The sequence below is a fragment of the Podarcis pityusensis genome (assembly GCF_964106645.2).
Source record: "Podarcis pityusensis genome assembly, chromosome: W".
Taxonomy (NCBI): domain Eukaryota; kingdom Metazoa; phylum Chordata; class Lepidosauria; order Squamata; family Lacertidae; genus Podarcis; species Podarcis pityusensis.
The window spans coordinates 7,306,868-7,328,687 of NC_138045.1; the positions used below are offsets into that span (position 1 = coordinate 7,306,868).

The 21,820-nt window shown below is 44.3% G+C and overlaps 1 protein-coding gene across 1 annotated transcript in view; it reads right to left on the reverse strand.

The window, feature by feature from the left end:
- Positions 1 to 16,932, reverse strand: part of LOC308467620 (inositol polyphosphate 5-phosphatase OCRL-like) — a gene marked incomplete at both ends in the record, with an annotated part of 39,461 nt that extends 22,529 nt beyond the window's left edge. Inside the window, 6 exon segments of the mRNA XM_080989360.1 lie at positions 3,200 to 3,309; positions 13,642 to 13,695; positions 15,183 to 15,385; positions 15,497 to 15,617; positions 16,336 to 16,450; positions 16,916 to 16,932. Of these exon segments, the coding sequence (XP_080845486.1) occupies positions 3,200 to 3,309; positions 13,642 to 13,695; positions 15,183 to 15,385; positions 15,497 to 15,617; positions 16,336 to 16,450; positions 16,916 to 16,932 (620 nt within the window).
- Between the last annotated feature and the right edge of the window lie 4,888 nt (positions 16,933 to 21,820).

Consider the following 21,820-nt stretch of genomic DNA (forward strand, 5'->3'; position numbering starts at 1 on the left):
GAGAAGCAGTATGGCTTGGAGGAGGGGAGCGTGCTGTTGCACTCAGGTCCTGTTTGTGGGCTCCCCAAGAGGCATCTCATTGGCCAATGTGAGAACAGGATGCTGGGCCAGATGGACCAATGGCCTGATCCAGCAGGGCTGCTCTCATGTTCTTATGCCCTGGCAGACTCATCTTGAGAGAGCACCAAGTCTAATTCCCAGACTTCCTTGACACAAACAGGATTCTCTGCTTATACACGCCATGAAACAGAGGATGCTGGTTATCAGGACAAATGTGGGGGAAAGGCTGCTTGTGGAAAAGGAGCCAAAACATTTCCAGAGACTTTGAGCAGGGATGGCTTGAGGAAGACAACATATCACAGCCTTGCATTTCACAACTCGCCTAGCAGCCTTTGGCAACCAGGAATTCCATGCAAGCAAAGTGAGCAGGTGAAGGAGTGTAGCACCCTGCTTGTGGTTAACGCTTAGCTGGAATGAAATACTCAACGCAGCAATAGAGAAATTAAAATAATAATTTATTTGTCAGACAAATAAATGAGAGACACAGTGGTATATGAATACCAAAGCTCTGCCCACTCCAGCCCTGATGGCCAGCACTTATATTTCCTCAGCCCAGCCCCCTTGCTCCTCCTTTGGCTGCCTCTGTGCAATCAGCCTGGTTGAAATTCCTATTGGCTGTTTGCTAGAACCAATCATAAAAGATACACCCATTTCCTATTACCTTTTATGGGAGACAAAGAGCTATATTTCCTTCTATCCATAAATGGCAGACAAGTAGCCATATATCTTACATTTGCCTCGACCAGGCACCTTAATTACCAGATCATCTTTGCCCTATTGCCCTTTCACTCCAAAACAGATGGCTAAAACAGATGGCTCATGGTTTTAATTTTTGTCTTAAACAGAGATCTTGGGTTCACCTTCTCACACACCATCAATGAAATAAGAATCTAACATAAGAATCTAACATTTCTTACTTTCTAAATCCTTTGCATAATTACATTTAAGCCAATATATTTCATACATAACATATATAGATTTTTAGAAGAAAAGGCCTTTTCAAAGTAAAAAGGAACTTAGTAAAAACAGTTTCCAAAAGCAACCCCTTAAATTTACACCCCCCTTTCAAGCCAGCTGCTGTTTCTATTAGCTCTTGCCCTTTAACCTTAGGAAGATGTGGCTCGAGTCTGATGGGAAGCACATGGTATTTTCTGTTAAACAATAAATTTCACTATTTACCAACTCTTAATTAGTGTTTTTGCAGCTTGATTGTATTCTGTAATTTGTATGGTCAATATGACCTTTTGCTCCCAGCCTGTAATTTCCTTTTACAACTATAAGAAACGTGTCTCCTGTTATAAATCGGGGGGGGGGGGGCTGTTCAAGGAGATAAACATCTGCCAAAGTACTTAGCCAGCTGCTTTATGCCTGGCATGACAAGCCTTGATCAGATGCCTCAGGAGAGCTGGATCTCTCTCTTCCTCCGTGGCTTGGTGTCCATTCTGGCTGCAGAGGAAAGGAAGTCCATCCAGCCCTCAACTCTAGCCCTCTTCCAACAGCTTGCTTAGCAGAAAACCATTTTTAAAATATATGTTTTACTAGCCTGCTCAGGAGGATGGAAAGGCAGGACACTACTAGCATCTCAGCAGACTAGGAAAAACAAACAAGCCTTGCAGAAGAATGATTGAGAGGACTTACTTACAACGGCTCAACTATCTTTTTTTAAAAAAAAATATTAATTGATTTTCCAACCGTTTACACACAATAAAACAGAAAAAAACAAAAAAGGAAAAGAAAAAGCAAAGAAGAAAAAGAGAAAAAAGATAAGATTAACAAAACAAGACGCAAACCATTTAAAGCACAAAACGATTTCAATGTCTTAACTTTCATTCCCGTATTTCCACGACCTCCTCACACCTCCCTTTTTGTATTCCACTTCTATTAATTGTTTCAGCAATTCCTTTCCATCTTCCTCTGTTTTCTATCCTATGATTATCTTAACATATTCTAATCTTATTTTTCCCTTTAATACTCTATTAGTCTATTTATACTTAATTCCTTATAACATTTCTACTAAAACCATATAACTTCATTCCAACATTTTTCTAACATTCATTATTTTTGCAATATTTCTATACATAGTCTTAAACTTTTTCCAGTCTTCTTCCACCGACTCTTCTCCCTGGTCTCAGATTTCTGCCAGTCGTTTCCGCCAATTCCATATAGTCCATCAACTTCATCTGCCATTCTTCCCGAATAGATAAATCTTGTGTCTTCCAGTACTTCACAATGAGTATTCTTGCTGCTATTGTTGCATACATGTGACAAATTCTATCCTTCTTTAACACCAATTGACCGACCATGCCCAGAAGAAAGGCCTCTGGTTTCTTCAAAAGGGTATATTTAAATACCTTTTTCATTTCGTTATGAATCATCTCCCAGAGTGTCTTAATCCTTGGGCATGTCCACCAAAGATGAACTCTAATCCTCAAATTCGTCTGTTTTTCCTTAAGTTCAGTCATAGCGAGCGTCAACTTATGTTCATCAAATTGCCTCTGTAGGGCTGGGGCTCTCTTTCTCTCCAGTTGTGTTTCTGTACCTTCAACAGCAACAGCTTTTTCCTTGACTTCCTCCACAGCTTGCCATATCAAAATAGGTTCTTGTATCAATTTCTGGGTGGTTTCTGTATTGGTATTGTCCATACTCCCTGCATTCAAGTCAACCTCAACAATTGAAACGTCCACTTTTGCATTTATCATGTCCATTTTCCTGTGAAGCTGATCCAATGAATCATTTATCTTATATAATGCAGCCACCAAAGCCTCTTCTGTCGACATTCCTCTTAGTTTCAAATGTACTAGTACAGAGACAGCAACAAAAAGAACAGGAGGGCCTAATATTAGACCTCTCCTGGATTGTTACCAAGTCCTCCCAGACCTTAATGTTTTATCAACAGTTGACTGGTCTGTTTTTCCTCTTCCATTTACCATAACATTTGTAAGATTCAAGGTCAGTCCCAGAGTCTCACGGTTTTTAACTTGCAGCTGGAAATTCCCCTAGTCCAACTCTTGTAAATCAACCAGTTTCAAAGGCTTCCACTAGGGGGAAACAGTTTCTCTTTGTAACAGTCAATAGTATCCTCTTTTAAACAATCCAAAGTTAGTTTCAAATTAGTTTCAACTATCAAGCAGGCGCTTACCTGGAGTCCCAGCGATCTGTTTTAGAGGCGAATTTGTACGTCAGGATGAACTTGATCTCTCCCTCTGTGAAATCAGCAAAAGCTGTCTTTTGGGTATGCTGAATGTTCAGCTAAAGCCAAAAAGAAATCGCTGTCAGTGTTTGTAAAAAGCAAAAAAAAGAAGGAAAGGGTTCTGACCTCCCTTTGTCTCTTCAGCCTGGTCCTCGGACCCTTGTCTGCATAAAAGAGTCCACGAGAATATCCTTGCAGAGTTTTATTCTTAAAAGTCTTTGTGCAAAACACGACTGAAGAACTATACACACCAGCACGCACCAACCCAAACACCAGCCTCAGCACAAACTAACATTTCTCACTTTATATATACAACCTGCTGCAGGCCGCTGAGTCATGCTGACCCAGCTTTATTCGCATTAAAGAAACAGCGGCCATTTTAGCCGTGACACCCCTTCTGCTTCTTAAATGCGAAAAACCCCAACAGAAACAATACATACATACATATGCGTGGCCTTTATAGATTTCAAATCTGCTTTTGATTTAATACCGAGGGACAGGCTTTGGGGAAAGCTAAGCGCCACAAATATAAACAAACGCCTACTGTATCTCATCCACAGTCTATATGTGAAAATACACGGATCCGGGTAAGGTGTGACCGACAGGGCCACCTATCCAAGGAAATCCAAATCCATCAGGGGGTCAGGCAAGGGTGTGTCCTTGCGCCTACTTTATTTAACTTCTATATCAACTCGTTAGTAGGAAATATGGAGAAAGAAAATGCCCATCCCCCCAAATTGGCTGGTACGCCCCTCCCGGCCCTTTTATATGCGGATGACACAGTTTTAATTTCTTTTTCTTGTGTTGGATTAAGAAAACTTTTGAGATCTCTTACCAAATACTGCAGCATCGAACAACTAACAATTAACTACAACAAATCCAAAGTCATGGTGTTCTCTAAAAAAAGGAGGAGGCACAAATGGAGAATAGACAAATCGCTCAATAGAACAGGTAGCAACCTTTAAATACCTGGGTGTAACCTTCCAGGAAAGGGGCTCCTGGCGCTTTCAGATTAATAATACTATTGCAAATGCAGAAAGATCTACCAAAGCGTTAATAAGATTCTTCTATGGGAAAGGGGGCCACACATACCGGCAGCCTCCCAGGTCTTTGCTGCCAAAATACTATCACAATTGTTATATGGATCCCAGATCTGCAGCTTTAAAAACCTTACTCTCTTAGAGGCATTCCAAACTAAGTTTTTCCGCTGCCTGCTGGGGATCCCCTCTTGCGTATCCAACATAGCGGTCCGTTTGGAGGTTGGGCAAATTCCTATCAGTACTCGGATATGGATATTGAAGATCCATTATTGGCTAAAGCTTATTTTCTTCCCGGTTGGGCTGGCACCTTTAACCTTATTAGATACCTACCAATCCAAATGGAAAGCTACACTGCTGGAAAAGCTTAAAGGCTTGGGGATCCCACAGCAGACCCTGATAGCGACAGGCTTCGAGAAAGCTAGGACTACAATTCGCCAGCGTATCTGGGACGTAGAATTACAATGCCACATGAGCGAAATGATCAAACATCCAGCAATAAGGGACCATGGGAGAGGTTTCTCTCCAGCTAACTATCTGTCAGGTCTTCAGGTACCCAAATACAGACGGTCTTTTACCCTCGCCAGATTCAACGTTCTCCCTTCTGCCTTACTTCAGGGCAGATTTGAGGGTAAACCATACACAACACAGGTCTGCCCTTGTGGCTCGTTGGAAGTTGAAACTACTTCACATGTACTATTACGTTGTCGTCTTTATGAGGATATACGTTTGACTTTTATTACACCTGTTTTGCAAAAGTCCAGGAAAGAATTGGAACACCATAGTTTAAAATTACTGTTAGAGGACAAGAATCCCAAGACTACATTAAATGTAGCCAAATTCTGTACGTCTGCAATTAATCGCAGGAAGCAAGTGGTATCCCATAATGACCAAACCCCCAAATGTTAATTATAGGGGGCACGCTAATAATTAACTTTAATTTTTTTTATATTTAAATCCTTGTTATATTCATATTGTCCTCCGTATTTCTGATATTTTTTTTTTTAATGATCTGTGATATTGTGTGTGTTGACGCTGGTCTGTGACCGTATTAATAAATTCATTCATTCATTCATTCATTCATTCATTCATTCATTCATTATATACATAAACCCAGTTTTGTCATCAATTCATTATGACATGTTGCTGGCAAAGGCTTGGTAAACAAGTCAGCAATATTATCTTGTGACTGACAATACTCCAGTTTGATTACCCCATTCTGTACACAATCTCTAACATTCGCATGACGGATAGCAATATGTTTTGGTGCGGATTTCATTATTTCTGAGCCCGCTAATGCAATGCACGATTGGCTATCTTCATACACTTGGATAGGCAAATCTACTTTACAATCTAGATCTTTTAGTATCTGTATAAACCACATGATTTCATTGCATGCTAGCGACAGGCTCCCATATTCTGCCTCACAGGATGAGGTCGCAACAAATCCTTGTTTCTTTGACCTCCATCCAATTATGGAATTGGCAAACATCATAACCATTCCACTTGTAGATTTTCTGGTAGCTACACAGCTTCCCCAGTCCGCATCAACAAATACTTCTAGTTTTTCGTCTTGTGTACTAGATATCTTCAAACATACATTTAATGTCCCCTTTAGATATCTGATAAGCCTTTTCAAAGCACACCAATCAGCAGTACTGGGTTTAGATACACGTTGACTCAGAACATTTGTAGCGCATGCAATGTCTGGCCTTGACCACTGGCTTAAATACAACAGTGATCCTATTTTTGAGTGATACAACTCAGGCTGATCAAATTCATCATCACACACTGTCTTTGGGAAATCTGGTGTCATGGGAGTCTGAACTGGCTTACAGTTTTCCATGCCAAACTGCTCTATCAAATGAAGAATTTTCTCTTTCTGGCTCAATAGGAAGCTTCCATCAGCTTCCTGCCTTACTTCTACTTACAGGCCCTAAGGCTTTAAGCTTAAACCTTTTCCCCAGTTGACTTGTGAGCTTCTGGATCTCATCTGTGGAACTCCCTGCTACAAGCAAATCATCAACAAAGACTAAGAGCATTAGATATTTGTTGCCTGTCCCCTTGGTGTACAGGCATGGATCAGCCACACTCCTTTTAAAACCAATTTTTACAAGGGCTTCATTTAAACACTGGTTCCAACACCTTCCACTTTGTTTGAGACCATAAACAGCTTTTTTCAAACGCCAGACTGCACCATTCCCCTCTTCAAACCCAGGGGGTTGTCTCATTAACACTTCATGGTCTAAATTTGCATGCAGATATGCAGCATCAACATCAAAATGGTGCACTGCTAGTTGTCTTACAGCAGCAATGGAAAGCATTAAACGGAAAGTTTCACTCTTTACAGTGGGAGAAAACACTTCATCATAACTCTCCCCTTTAATTTGAGTGAACCCTCTGGCTACTAATCTGGCTCGAAAACGTGGTTCCCCAGATGCAAGGGTTTTTCTTTTGTAAACCCACTTGCATGACACCACTCTGCCACCAGGTGGCGGCATTATAACCTCAAACACTTTGTTACGTTTAAAAGAGTCCATTTCTTCTTTCATGGCTTGTTGCCACAAAGCATGTTCTCCAGGGGGTAAGTCTAAGACTTCATTATAACTTTGTGGTTCCACACAACTCACATTGCATACTCTCACTCCTCCTAGGGTCAAACGCTGAGGAGGTACACCCTTGTTTAAACGCTGGGAGCGCCTAGGCACAAGTACTTCTTCTCCGCCCCTTATCTCTGGCTCTTCTTCCTCTTCCTCTAGAGAAGTATTATCTATTGCCACATCCTTTGGGGAAATCTGTGCCTCCTCCTCATGCTGCTCCTGTGTTGCCAATGGCGTAGAAGAAGCCTCTTCTCTTACCTGCAGGGGCAGTAGGCAATCTGGGTTGGCATGGATCACAGTCCATCTGTCCTGGTCAGCAAAGTCTGCGCTTCGTGACAGAACCAAGCGTCCTGGGCGTAAATTGAAACGCCACCCTTTGCCATAGGACTGATATCCCACAAACCGCAGTTTCTGCGCTCTAGCGCCCCCTTTCTGGCGCTGAGCTTTGGGGATATTTACATGTGCCCAAGCACCCCAGTTATGGAGCATTGTCCACTCTGGTTCTTTCCCAAACAACACACGATAAGGAATATCTTTTATAGAGCTAGACCAGGTTCTATTAATCAAAAAGTTCGCTGTCAGAAAATCCTCGCCCCACAGCCTATGGTTGTGACCCAATCCTGCATCCACTAGGAGGCAGTCCTTTACTGACTGTATTACAGCCCCACGTCTTTCACACAGACCATTTTCAGCAGGGCTATAAGGGTTAGTCAAACGATGAGTGATCCCCTTACATCGCAACCATGCCCCAAATTGTTTGTTCAGAAGTCTCCGCCCCATCTGTTTGCAGCTGCACAACAGGCTGAGCGAAGAGCTTTTCAGCTTGGGCAACCCATTCTCTGAATGTGGAGAAACACTCAGATTTCTGCTTTAACAAAAACAGCCAACTAAAACGTGATTTATCATCTATTACCAGAAAAGCATATCTGGCGCCCCCTTCAGTCTTCTGTGGGAAAGGGCCTATCACGTCACAATGGACAAGTTCTAAAACCTCTTTAGATACTCTGTCACTTTTAGAAGCCACAGGCTTCCTCTTAGATTTGGCCATTTTACATACATTGCAATCTAGGAAACAGTTACAGCTATTTACTTTTAGGTTCTTGCACACCTTTTGCATCTCTGAAAGCACATGGAAATTGGCGTGACCCAGTTTTCTGTGCAGTTCATGTACACACCCCTTATGAACTGGCAAATTTTCCTGAACCACCTGGGCTGCTTTAACAGGCTTGTCCTGCATTACATATAACCCATTTTCCAACTTTGCATGGCCACATACCCGAGTTCCATTCTTTATCAGACAACCATCCTGTGTGAAGTTAACACTATACCCTGCATTAATCAAACAGCTTACAGACAGCAAACTATAGTCCAAACTGCGGACAAACAGAGTCTCTGGTAGAGTAGTGTTCAAGCACTGCAGGAAACATGTTCCCTGGCCATCAATCTTGCTTCTACGACCATCAGCAAGATAGATTGAGTCTTTTCCATCGGCTGGCTTCTCCAGGGTCTTAAAGTCCTCCCGACTGTTGCAGATAATCCTGCTACTCCCAGAGTCCAGCAACCATGTTCCTCGAGGTATCTTTCTCTCCTCTCGAGAAAATGCAGACACAAACTGAGCAGAACGCGTGTTCTTCTTCCCTGAAGAGAACCCCTTCTGCTTATGTTTCTGCGTCGATTGCTGTCTCTGCTCCACGTCGTCTCCTGGAAGTCTTGCCCTGCATTGACGTTGGAGATGCCCGGCTTGGTTGCATCTATAGCACCTCCTCACCGCCATGGCCAAGTCCAAACCTTGGCGTTGCTCCATTGGCAGATTCTGCTGCTGGCCCCCTTGGCTGTAACTCCTCCGTTCTTGGGGTTCAGCCTGTCTATCTGACCTTCTTTCTGCTTCTTCGGTCAATCTTCCAACCACATACTCAAGGGTCAGATCTCGGGGAGGCATACTCTCCGTGCTGTTAATCACAGGCAACCAGCTTTCAGGCAAACTTGAAAGGATAATGTAGGTTTGGTCAGTCTCATCATAATGCTTACCTCTCTGCTGTAGTTGAAGAAACAGAGATTTCAGCGTTTGAAGATGAGTTGCCAAACTCTCACCTTCTTTCATAACAGTCCTGAACAGCCTTCTGGTCAGAGAAATTATAGTTCCAGCAGTTTCTCTGACATGCATTGCCCTTAATAAATTCCATCACTCAAACGCTATGCTGGCATTTGCTACATGCAATAACTGAGAGTTGCTCAAACACAGCATAATTTGGGCACGAGCCCTTTCATCTAGCCGTTTTTTCTCAGCAGAGTCAGTCCTCAAAACCTCAGTTTCAACACATTCCCATAGTCCATCTCTCCTTAACAACTGCTGCATTTTAATTGACCAACTCAGCCAGTTGCTCTCTGAGAGAAGTTCAAAAGGGATGCCTCCCCCAATATTTACAACTTGGGAAGACTGGAAATCTGCCATCTCTGCTGGTGCTTGCTGAGCCCCTTCTGTGGGGTCTCCAGCAAGCTCTCCTGACTCTCTCTTTAGAGTCCGACTGGATGGTCCTGGCTGGCACTCACCGGCTTCTAGCTGCTGCCTCTGTTGACCCTCAGGTCCTGCCTGGCCCTGCAACTGGTGTAGCCGCTCTGTGAGTCGCCTACTGTGGTCCTCCAGTAGTTCAAACTGTTCCAGTAGCTGACGCTGAGTGCTTTCCAGATCCTCAGATCCTAGCCGCTCCAGCGTCGCTGCAGACAGTTACAGCTTGCCACCAACTGCTCCAACGCACAGCCACGGGCTTTGTACACCACCAGGACTCAACAGCTCCCTGCTGAGATGCTGTCAGTCGTTTTGCACTCTGCACATGCTCAGAAACACTGGGCCCATAATCTGTCAGTGTTTGTAAAAAACAAAAAAAAGAAGGAAAGGGTTCTGACCTCCCTTTGTCTCTTCAGCCTGGTCCTCGGACCCTTGTCTGCATAAGAGAGTCCACGAGAATATGCTTGCAGAGTTTTATTCTTAAAAGTCTTTGTGCAAAACACGACTGAATAACTATACACACCAGCACCAACCAACCCAAACACCAGCCTAAGTCTCAGACTAACATTTCTCACTATATATATACAACCTGCTGCAAGCCGCTGAGTCATGCTGACCCAGCTTTATTCGCATTAAAGAAACAGCGGCCATTTTAGCCGTGACAGAGAAGCAAAAGACCCCCTGTTGCCTGACAATGGAGTCTATTAACAGCCACTGTTGTGCTGGAAGACCAAGGTGAAGTACTAGTAGGTTAAAGGTAAAGGTAAAGGGACCCCTGACCATTAGGTCCAGTCGTGACCGACTCTGGGGTTGCGGCGCTCATCTCGCGTTATTGGCTGAGGGAGCTGGCGTACAGCTTCCGGGTCATGTGGCCAGCATGACTAAGTCGTTTCTGGTGAACAAGAACAGCACACAGAAACAGTGTTTACCTTCCCGCCGGAGCGGTACCTATTTATCTACTTGCACTTTGACGTGCTTTCGAACTGCTAGGTTGGCAGGAGCAGGGACAGAGCAAGGGGAGCTCACCCCGTCGCGGGGATTCAAACCGCCGACCTTCTGATCGTCAAGCCCTAGGCTCTGTGGTTTAACCCACAGCGCCACCCGCGTCCCTACTAGTAGGTTAGCCAAGTGCAAAAAAAGGGGTATACCTGCTGAAATCCTATCTTATACACAATTATTAAAGGTACAGGATGCTTGTGCTTTTTTGCCCCATGTCATCTTAAATTACTTTGCTGCATCACACGACAGGAAAATCCTCTAACTCAGGAGCAGCAGACACGTGGCCCTCACAATGCTGCAGAACTACAATTCCCATCATCCCTGATTACTGGCCATGATGGCTGGAGCCAACAGGAACTGCAGCTCAGTAACATCTGGCAGACCACAGGTTAGCTATACCTCCAATAGACAATGTTATATGTACCAATAATCCATACAAACTGTTAACAGCCACCAGAATACACCCCCGACACTATGAGCAACTGCAAAACCATCCTTTTGCAGGTGTGGCAAGGTGTACAAGAATTAACAGGGTATAAATCCAAGGACTCCCTGGCAGACGAGGGAGGGGCATCCCTCGCAGAGGATTTGAATGCCTTTTTTGCCCGTTTTGAAGTAACATCTGCAGCAACACCTGCTGAGGCGTTACCAACACCACCACCACTCCCTGTGAAGGCTTTGCCATCATCACCACCATTACCATCATCAGTACAAAGGAATGTAGTAGTCTCTGTGGAAAAAGAAGAGATGAGGAAGGTGTTGAAGGGAATCAACCCAAGGAAGGCCACAGGGCCAGATGGGGTAGCTGGAAGGGTATTGAGAGACTGTGCAGATCAACTAGCAGGAGTTTTCACTGGGATTTTAAATCGGTCCCTAGCCCAGGCTATTGTTCCATCCTGCCTAAAGTCCTCTATTATCGTTCCAATAGCAAAAAAATCTAACCCGGAAGATCTGAATGATTTTCGTCCAGTAGCACTCACACCTATAATCATGAAGTGCTTTGAAAAGCTGGTCATTGCCTGCCTACCAGAGGGACTGGACACATTCCAATTTGCTTATAAAACGAAAAGATCGACAGAGGACGCTGTTGCAATTGCCCTCCATGCCGTCCTTGCACATTTGGAGCAGCGGGGGGGGGGGGGGGGTTATGCCAGACTGCTTTTTTTAGATTTCAGCTCGGCATTTAATACCATTCTACCACAACGTCTGATGTCTAAACTGGAAGATCTGGGGCTTCCGTTATCACTTTGTGGGTGGATATTGGACTTTTTGTCAGACCGCCCCCAGAGGGTTCGGTTGGGCCCTTATACCTCTAATATGCTTAAGACTAACACAGGAACACCACAGGGATGCGTACTCAGTCCGCTCCTTTATATTCTCTACACGTACGATTGTGTCGCTACTCACCCTAATAACAGGGTTGTTAAATTTGCAGATGACACAACCGTGATTGGGCTCATCCCTGAAAGGGAGGGTGAAACGGATTATAGAGATGAGGTGGAGCAGCTGACAGAGTGGTGCAGAGCTAACAACTTGCTCATAAATACAAGGAAGACAAAGGAGCTTGTGGTGGACTTCAGGAGACAGAAGAGCAAGGTCCAGCCACTTTTGATTGATGGGGTCTGTGTGGAGAGGGTAACAACGTTCAGATTTTGGGGCATTGAATTACAAGAGGATCTGTCCTGGAGTGTCAACACAAGGGGGCTTGTGAAGAAGGCGCAGCAGAGACTGTACTTTTTGAGAATACTAAGGAAAAACCATCTTCCGCAGAAACTGCTGCTTGCCTTCTATCACTGTGCCATTGAGAGCGTGCTTACTTATGGCTTATGTGTGTGGTACGGAAGCTGTACTACCCAGGACAGGATGGGGTTGTGCAGGGTTGTTAAGGCAGCAGAGAGCATTGTTGGCTGCCCACTCTCCACCTTAGAACAGATTTATGCCACAAGGTGCCATAGGAAGGCACTGGACATAGTAAAAGATCCATCGCATCCTGGTCACTGTCTCTTTGAGCTCTTGCCGTTGGGACGGAGATACAGGACGATGAAGACAAGAACGAGCCGTCTTAAGAACAGCTTCTTCTCCAGAGCGATCTCGGCCCTGAATGGGAAGCCCGGACTTTGAAAGTCATCTAATCTCCCTTGCTGTATTATACTGTATTGTTTAATTAGTGTTTTTATGGAGCAGTCAAGTAATTTCGTTGTCCCCGAAGGGGGCAATGACAATAAAGATATTATTATTATTATTATTATTATTATTATTATTATTATTATTATTATTTTGCATTCTACGTTGGCTCCCAGGACGTTTCTGAGCACAATTCTCGGTGTTGGCGCCAACCTTTAAAGCCCTAATTGGCCTCAGCCCTGAAAGAGTGTCTCCATCCCCATTGTTCAGCCCAGGCATCAGGGTCCAGCACCGAGGGCCTTCTGGCGGTTTCCTCACTGTGAGAAGCGAAGTTACAGGGAACCAGGCAGAGGGCCTTCTGAGTAGTGGCACCTGCCCTGTGGGACACCCTTCCATCAGATGTCAAGGAGATAAGTAACTATACAGCCTTTAGGGAAGTTTTTAATGTTTTATTATGATTTTGCATATGTTGGAAGTCTGAGGCTGCCCCCCCTTGCCTTCCTTGCAGCATCCTTTTCAAAGGGCTAAGGCATGACTACGCTCACAGTTTAAATCCACCATAAGGTGCAGCAATCAGGCCTCTGTTTCAACACAAAATACCAATGATCCTTATGCCAAGTGGGAGAAAGGTCGTCAACATGATGAACACACAAACCTTGGAGAGAAAAATGTAAAACAAAAGGCATCAGCAATTTTATTGGACTTAATGGAAGTCTCTGCTGATAAGAACATGTGAGCAACACAGATTTTCCAGACAGATGCAAAACCTAGAGCAGGAAACCTTAGACCTTTAGATATTGCTGGACAGCAGCTATGCTGGGGCTGATGGGAGTCCAACAACATCTGGAGCGTGTGCTGAGCTAGGAAAGCCCTCTAACTGGGAAATTGCAGAGCAGTCCTACTTATTCCAAAGCAACCCTCCAACTTAATTGGGACTTGCTTCTAATTCAGGTTGCACAAACCTGCAACCTTAAAAAGCATTTGTAGAAGTCGCAGTCATCCTATGTTCTTTGCTCCTAACTGTCTGAAAGTGGTTTCTCTAGCCTAGGCTGGGGTATCCCAGACAAAGGAAATAAACAGGGCAATATCCTAAACCACCACATATAACACAAAGATGTCTCTCACCTGGCCGTAGGTCAGAAGTCGCTGAAGCTCATTTTTAGTGATCAGATGACAATGCTGGAAAAAAGCAAAGAAACCACAGCTACAGGCTAGCTCACGGGGGCGGGGGGCAGCCTGCTGCCACTTCCTGCAATATGTAGTAAGACTGATAACTAGGATTGGGCAGTATGATCATATTAGGCTAGTGCTCTGTGAACTAGACTGGCTCTTGAACTGCTTCCAGGCCCAATTCAGAGTATCCCATTTGGCCTTTAAAGTGTTTCAAGGTTTGGGAAAAGGGTACCAGAAGAAGGCCCACTTATTTTTGCACTGCCTCTCCACTGACTCGAATCTTTAGCAGGGGCAGCCCTTTCCCAGGGAACTCCTGCTCTTTCAAGTATGGCAGGGCCTTTTCAGTCATGGCACCCGACCTTTCAGAATAATCTCCCAAAGAGGTTCACCTGGCCCCTGCTTTGATGTCCTTTCAGCAAAGACTTTTAGAATTTCCCCTGGTTCTTGAATTCATGGGCAGGGCGCTTGTGGCCCTCCAAACCCTGCTGTACTACACAGGAACATAGGAAGCTACCTTATATTGAGGCAGACCATTGACCCATCAAGCTCAGGATGGACTACATGGACTGGCAGCAGCTTTCAGGCAGAGATCATGCCCAGCCCTATCTGCACACACTGGTGACTGAGCCGGGAACCTTCTCCATGCAAAATGGCCACTCTGCTTTTGCATTACTGCCCTTAACAAACTGCAACTCCCACCCCGATCACTGGAGAAGTTGCCCACATTTGCTATAATCTAATCTAGTACATCTCTGCCACTCGGTTTATGTTGCTCTCTACTGGCTGCTCTAGTAGAAACCTTAGTGGTGCAGCTGCAGCAGCAGGGATCGCCGACACTGCACCCTCCTGGTGTTGCTGAAGTGGAACTCTCATGAGCCCCAGTCAGCAAGGCCAGTTCTTAGCAATTATGGGAATTTTGGTCTATCAACATTTGGAGAGCACTATGCTGCCTGCCATAAAGAAGGCTGATCACCGAAGAATGGATGCTTTTGAATTCTGGTGCTGGAGGAGACTCTTGAGAGTCCCATAGACTGCAAGAAGATCAAACCTCTCCATTCTGAAGGAAATCAGCCCTGAGTGCTCACTGGAAGGACAGATCGTGAAGCTGAGGCTCCAAGACTTTGGCCACCTCATGAGAAGAGAAGACTCCCTGGAAAAGACTCTGGTGTTGGGAAAGATGGAGGGCACAAGGAGAAGGGGACGACAGAGGACGAGATGGTGGGACCGTGTTCTCGAAGCTACCAGCATGAGTTTGACCAAACTGCGGGAGGCAGTGGAAGACAGGAGGGCCTGGCGTGCTCTGGTCCAGGGGGTCACGAAGAAGCGGACACGACTAAACGACTAAACAACAACAAATGCTGCCTACCCTGAGCTACACACAGGCAGGAAAGTTACAGAAACATGACTCAATTTGCTTCTCCAGATAGCGGAGACCAGCAAGTTACATCAGCCAAGGCTCTCTCCCTCCAAGCCCTCGAAACGCACTTGTGTTTCATGATTGTCAGCTGCAGCAGACCCTGGTCAGGGGGCAGGAAGCTCATCTGGGCACAGATATCCTTGTAATCCTGGTTTCGGCACTCAAAGTCTTCCACGTGGGCAGCAAGGTGGGAATTGACAACGCAGAAGCTGGTATTGTTGCAGACAAACCTCGCGGCCACACACCCCTTGTTACCCTGCAGGGGCGGAGCAAAGATGGCTGTTAGAGAGCAAGCAGGAAAGAGGGGGGAACTGGTTGGCAGAGATTAGAAAAACAGATAGACAGACAGAAAGAAAGATTGACGTAGGGAATTCCGCTGTCAGGGTCTACTCCCCATCTTCCCCATGATGCCTGTGCCCACTGTCTCCCTCATCACTTCCTTGATGCGGCTGAGCTGGTCCTTCCTGACAACGATGAGCAACATCATTCCGACTAGACGCACCAGCTGCACCTAGAAGATGCAAGGTACTGGGATGTCTACCAGCTCTGTTCAGTGCTTGCTGTCCTGGGCCGGCTGGATGCAGATAGGAGTGGCAGGTGGCACCAACTGGGGATCCCCCAAGGGAAGAAGGCTCAGAGCCAGGGAACTGGTGGGGGGACGACGAGGCTGAGTCGTCCGAGGGAGAAGAGGGAGCAGACTGTGAGCAAGAGGAGGAAACTGAAGAGGCAGGAGGGCAGGAAGATTCTGTGGCAAACAGCAGCCCAGAATCCGAGGCAGAAGTGGAGGCTGGAGGCGGGGGTCAAGAGGCAGAGATCAGGCAGGCTGCTGAAGAAGCCAGGGGGTCTCCCCATCCTGCTGCGATCAGCTCCCCTCCCTGCTGGTCTCCCAAAACACAGAGAAATTAAGAGGAGGGAGCAAAGACAGGCAAGGTGTCAGAGTCTCAGGTTGCTTGGGAAGGACCAGGGGGAGGAGGAGACTTCAGAGAGTGGTGGGAGGGTAGCAACCTTCAGCCTTCACAACTACCTCACTGGGGCAAGACCTGTTGGGAAAGGTTTCTGTGATCACGAGGCCTGCACGGTTTGGGTTTCTTTGAATAAAGAATGTTGGCTTCTTTTGAATAAAACACCACTGACACCAGGTGTTTTTTTCTGGCTGACCTCCTCCTCCTCCTCACTCCAGCTCCTGACAGCTGTCTGGCTGCTGAAGAAATGGGTGGGGTTGGACTTACTTTCTTGTACTTGGACTTGGAACGCAAAGCCTTTTCCACAGCTGTCAGCCACTCTTGCTCCTTTGTCGAGTCCAAGTAGAAGAAAGCCTCTGTGCTCAGGTCCAGCTCCTGGAACCTAATGCCAAAGTGCCAAAGAGAAGGATGTGGAACTGCAGGAATAGGACTCCAATCGGAACAGACGTGCTGGTTAAATATGCAAAGACAACAGGAGTGTGCAAGGGCAGGCAAGATCAGGACCAAGAACAAACAAGTAATACCAGCCACTTCTTCCTCAGCTTAGCTATTCTGGGCCCCGGACTTCCGGAGGCGGCGCAAAACGGCAATGGCGGTCCTCTTTGCGCTGTGAAGAGGGGCTCCGCGGAAAAGGGTCGTCCGCTGCGGCAGAGCGGAGACCCGTTAAGAAAACCCACAGGCAGAGTGAGCCTGTGGCCGTGGGACTCGGCGGGCACCAAGAGCGACCCTGAAAACGAAGAAGGAACCCCGTAAGGGGCTCCGGAACGTGAAAGGGGGAGCGGTGCTGTGAGTTCATCGCTCTTTCCGCGGAAGTGAAGCCGCGCGGCTGCTGCTGATGAGCGCTGACCTTTCTTCTTTGAACATCCGATTTTAAACAACATACTCGTGAGTAAGAATCACAAGATTTGGGGAACTAAATTATTGAATTCGGCTGAAAACGGGAGACGTCAAAAGGAAGTCCGTCTTCCGATGCTGCTTAAAGTTTAAAGCAAAGACCCCGATAAGCGGGAAGCGCTGAAAGGGGGATTTTAAAGGAAGTTGGTTTTTACTGTGCAAATTCTGAACTCGTTATTTAGAAGTAAAAAAGACTATTCTCGTGTAAATTGACTGGACTTGGACTGGGATTGTTCCTTTTCTTGGTGGATTACAAAAATCCTGAGAGACCAGTCTGCGGACTGTCAGGATACAAAAGAACTGTCAATTTGCGGAAACTGTATTTAAAGCTGAATGTGCTACATTTGAGCATCATTGTGGGATACAAATAAGGAACTGTTGCTTGCACCATTATTGAGACTTTGTTTTTAACTTGGGTAAAGCTCTGCAAGTTTAAAAGGATATTGAAGGTGTTTCCCCCCTTTTTCCTCTTTTTTTTTGGTCCACTGGGAATTTAATGGCGGAAAGTTTTCCCCTCTCTCTAACTATTGGGGAGCTCCCCCTATAGGACTGTGGAATATTTAGTCTCTGAGAACTGCATATTGTTTTGTTCATCTTCTGCCTGGATGTTTATATTCTGGACTGTTTTTCCCATGGGATTTACAAATTGACCTTGATACATAGACAGCTGTGGAATGAGTGGCGCAGGAAAAACAAGGGCTGCCAAATCAAGAGCTAAACAATCTGAACTGTTGCAAACAACTTTGACTGTGCAGCCACGTAGATCATCTGTCCCTACTGTTTTAAGCTTGCAAGAAGGAGAAGTTAAACAGCCAGCCCCAGGGGATATGGCTTCAGGAGGGCTTGACCCAGTCTCTAAAGAAATTTTGGAACAACTGGCAACTTTAAATAAAAAAGCTGATGAACAGGCGTTAAAATTTGACCAAGTGACAGCCACTATTAACAAATTGACTGAGCAAGTCTCTCAAAATACACAAGTAATTGGGAATATTCAGACAACAACTGCAGAGAATCGTAAACTGGCTGAAGAAGCAAATCAAAAAGCAGAACTAGCCAATAAGAAGGTCGAGGAAGTAAGAAGGGAAGTAAGGCCACTGTGCAGGCAAATCAACGAACAGCAGGCCTATCTGTCTATGGTGGAATTGAAAAATCGGGAAAGCAATCTCAGATTGAGAGCAATACCAGAACTTGAAAAAGAAGATTTGATTGGCTTTTTGACAGCAGAATTATCAAAGTTCTGGGGCATAGAAGAAGATAAGGACTTTAAAATTATCACCGCTTTTAGACTGGGAAGAGTGGTGAGGAAGGATAGATCTAGAGATTGCCTGATCATTTTGAGATCTAGGCAAGAAAGAGATAACATACTAGGCCTACATTTTAAAAATTCACTGGTGATTCAAGGCAAAAAGGCAGAAATCTACAGAGATATACCGAAACAACTTTTGGATCTAAGAACTACATATAAAGATCTAGCAGGATTATTGAGAAACAACACAATTCCCTACAGGTGGGAGTTCCCCCAAGGACTATCTTTTAACTTCAAAGGGAAAAAAGTAAAAATCAGAACAGCAGAGGACCAAGAGAAGTTTTTGAACGACCACGGGGAGGACCTTCGGAAAGGAGTGGCAGGAGCCTGGCCACCACCTTTGCCGGAATCAAAACCCGGGCCACCTCCGGGTCTGGACGAAAAGGAAGACGCATCTCTATAGGACTTACAAATTGATTCAGGATGTCTCTGCAGCTACTTAGTTGGAACATTCATGGCGCAAATTCCCCGGAGAAAAGAAGACGGATCTTTCATATATTGAAAAAAGAACAACTGGACATTATTTGTTTGCAGGAAACACATGTGACTAGGCTCCATAGGAAAGTGTTAATCAACAAAAGACTAGGCCAAGAATTTATTTCATCAGACAAAGTTAAGAAAAGAGGTGTAGTGATTTATGCAAAGGAGAACCTGTCACCGAAATTTCTCTTTAAAGATGAGCAAGGAAGAATCTTGGCAATTGAAATACAAATACAAGGAGAAAAATTTTTGATAGTAGGAATCTATGCACCAAATGAGGGGAAATCGGAATTTTACAAGAAGCTGCATGAGACAATGCTGGACTATTTAGACTATACCAACATCATCATGATGGGAGATATGAATGGGGTGGTCTCCACCTACATGGACAAGTCACAAAGCCAAAATCTAACTAAAGATGGCAGACTACCTAAAACCTTTTTTGAACTAACTGACAGTATGGACTTGATTGACATTTGGAGGACAAAGAACCCCCTAGGTAAAGAAGGAACATTCTTCTCTGAGGCCCACCTGTCATGGACAAGAATCGACCAAATATGGACAACTAGAGGGCTGGCACCTAAGACTAAAAAAGTGGAAATCTGCCCAAAAACCTGCTCCGACCATAACGCTCTGAAAATGGAATTGAGACTTACTCCAGTCGGTTCCTTCAGATGGAAAATGAATGACACCCTGTTAAGAGATCAGGAGACTGTGAAGAAGGCCCAAAAAACTTTGAAAGACTACTTTGAAATAAATTTGAACACTTCGGTGGAAAAGAGAACAATCTGGGACGCAAGTAAAGCGGTTATGAGAGGGTTTCTGATACAACAGAATACGATTAAGAAAAAACTCTGGAATGGAAAAAAGGATAAGATATTAGAGAAGATAAGAGACGGAGAGAAAAAATTGAGACTAAAGCCAAAATCAAAAGAAGTTTTAAGAGAAATTAAATTCCATCAAGCACAATATGCGAAATTGATAAATCAAGAAGTTGAATGGAAAATCAAACAAATGAAACAAAGATCATTTGAATCGGCAAATAAATGTGGAAAACTGCTAGCATGGCAGTTGAAAAAGAGACAAAAATTGAACTTTGTTACCAATCTGGAGGTGTAAGGGAGAAATATTCAGAAACCAGAAGAAATTAGAAAGTGTTTCCAGAGATATTTCAAAAAACTGTTCACGCAAGGGCCTCAGGAAGAGACTGAGATAGACCAATTTCTAAAAATTAATGGATTACAAAAACTATCTCAAGAGAAGAGAACAATCCTGAATTACAGAATAACACAACAGGAAATTGAGGGCGCCATTCAGAATATGCAACTAGGTAAATCTCCAGGCCCAGATGGACTTACCTCCAAGTATTATAAGATATTAAAAGACTTTCTGATTCAACCATTAATGGAGGTATGTAACCAGATCATGGAGGGGAAAAAGGCACCAGAATCGTGGAAAGAAGCTTTCATCACATTGATACCCAAACTGGAATCTGATAAGACCCAACTTAAGAACTACCGTCCCATCTCACTCCTTAATGTGGATTATAAAATTTTTGCTGACATTTTGGCAAACAGACTTAAAAAAGTGTTAAATGAAGTAATTCATAAAGACCAGGCAGGCTTTCTCCCAGGTAGACACTTGTTTGATAATACCAGGAATATTATTGACATTTTGGAATTACTGCAGACCAATATCAACACGAAAGCAGTTTTAATTTTTATAGACGCAGAGAAGGCCTTTGACAACATTTCTTGGAAGTTCATGAAGAAAAATTTGGAAGGGATGGGAGTGGGACGGGCGTTTCAAAATAGTATAGAAGCAATCTACTCAGAGCAAAAGGCCAAACTGATAGTGAACAATGTGGTGACAGAAGAGTTCAAAATTGAAAAAGGGACACGACAGGGGTGTCCTCTGTCCCCTCTGTTATTTATTTCAGTCCTGGAGGTGTTTCTGAATTTGATTAGGGAGGACCGGTTGGTGCAAGGAATACAGGTCGGAGTGAAACAATACAAACTGAAAGCTTTTGCAGATGACTTGGTTTTAACATTACAGGAGCCAGAATCTAGTACAAAAAGAGCTTTAGAACTAATTCATGAGTTTGGTCGGGTGGCGGGATTTAAGTTGAACAAGCAAAAAACCAAGGTTTTGGGAAAAAATCTGACACCTTCAGAAATAGATGGGTTTCAGAAGGAGACAGAGTTAAATGTGGTTAAAAAAGTGAAATACCTAGGGGTCAATTTGTCTACTAAAAATTTGAACTTATTTAAAGATAATTATGAAAAATGTTGGTCAGAAATCAAAAAGGACTTAGAAACCTGGTCAAGACTAAAACTTTCCTTGTTGGGACGAATTGCAGCTGTAAAGATGAATGTATTGCCAAAGATGTTGTTTTTGTTTCAAACCCTACAGATCGTGGACAGAGTGGAATGTTTTGGAAAGTGGCAGAAAGATATCTCGAAGTTTGTCTGGCAGGGCAAAAAGCCCAGGATAAAATTTAAAATATTAACTGATGCAAAAGAAAGAGGGGGATTTGCCCTGCCGGACTTAAGGTTATATTATGAAGCTGCATCTTTCTGCTGGATGAAAGATTGGTTTTTACTAGAAAACGCTGATGTCCTAGATCTGGAAGGGTTCAACAATGCTTTTGGATGGCATGCATACTTGTGGTACGACAAGGTAAAAGTTCACAAAATGTTTAAAAACCATATTGTCAGAAAAGCTTTATTTACTGTCTGGACTAAATACAAAGACTTGTTAGAAAACAAGACCCCGAGGTGGTTATCACCAATAGAGGCTAAGGCCCGAAAAAGACTTAATATGGAGGTTGGTTGGCCAAAATACTGGGAGATAATAGATAAAATTGGAGATAATTGGAGGCTGCAGAGCCTAGATAAATTAAAAAACAAGGTGCAAGACTGGTTACATTATGCTCAAATTCAAGAGGTCTTTAAAATGGATAAAAAAATAGGTTTCCAGGTGGAAAAATCGAAGTTAGAGACAGAATTACTTGAACCAAAGACCAAGGTTCTCTCAAGAATGTATAACTTGCTGCTCAAATGGAATACCCAG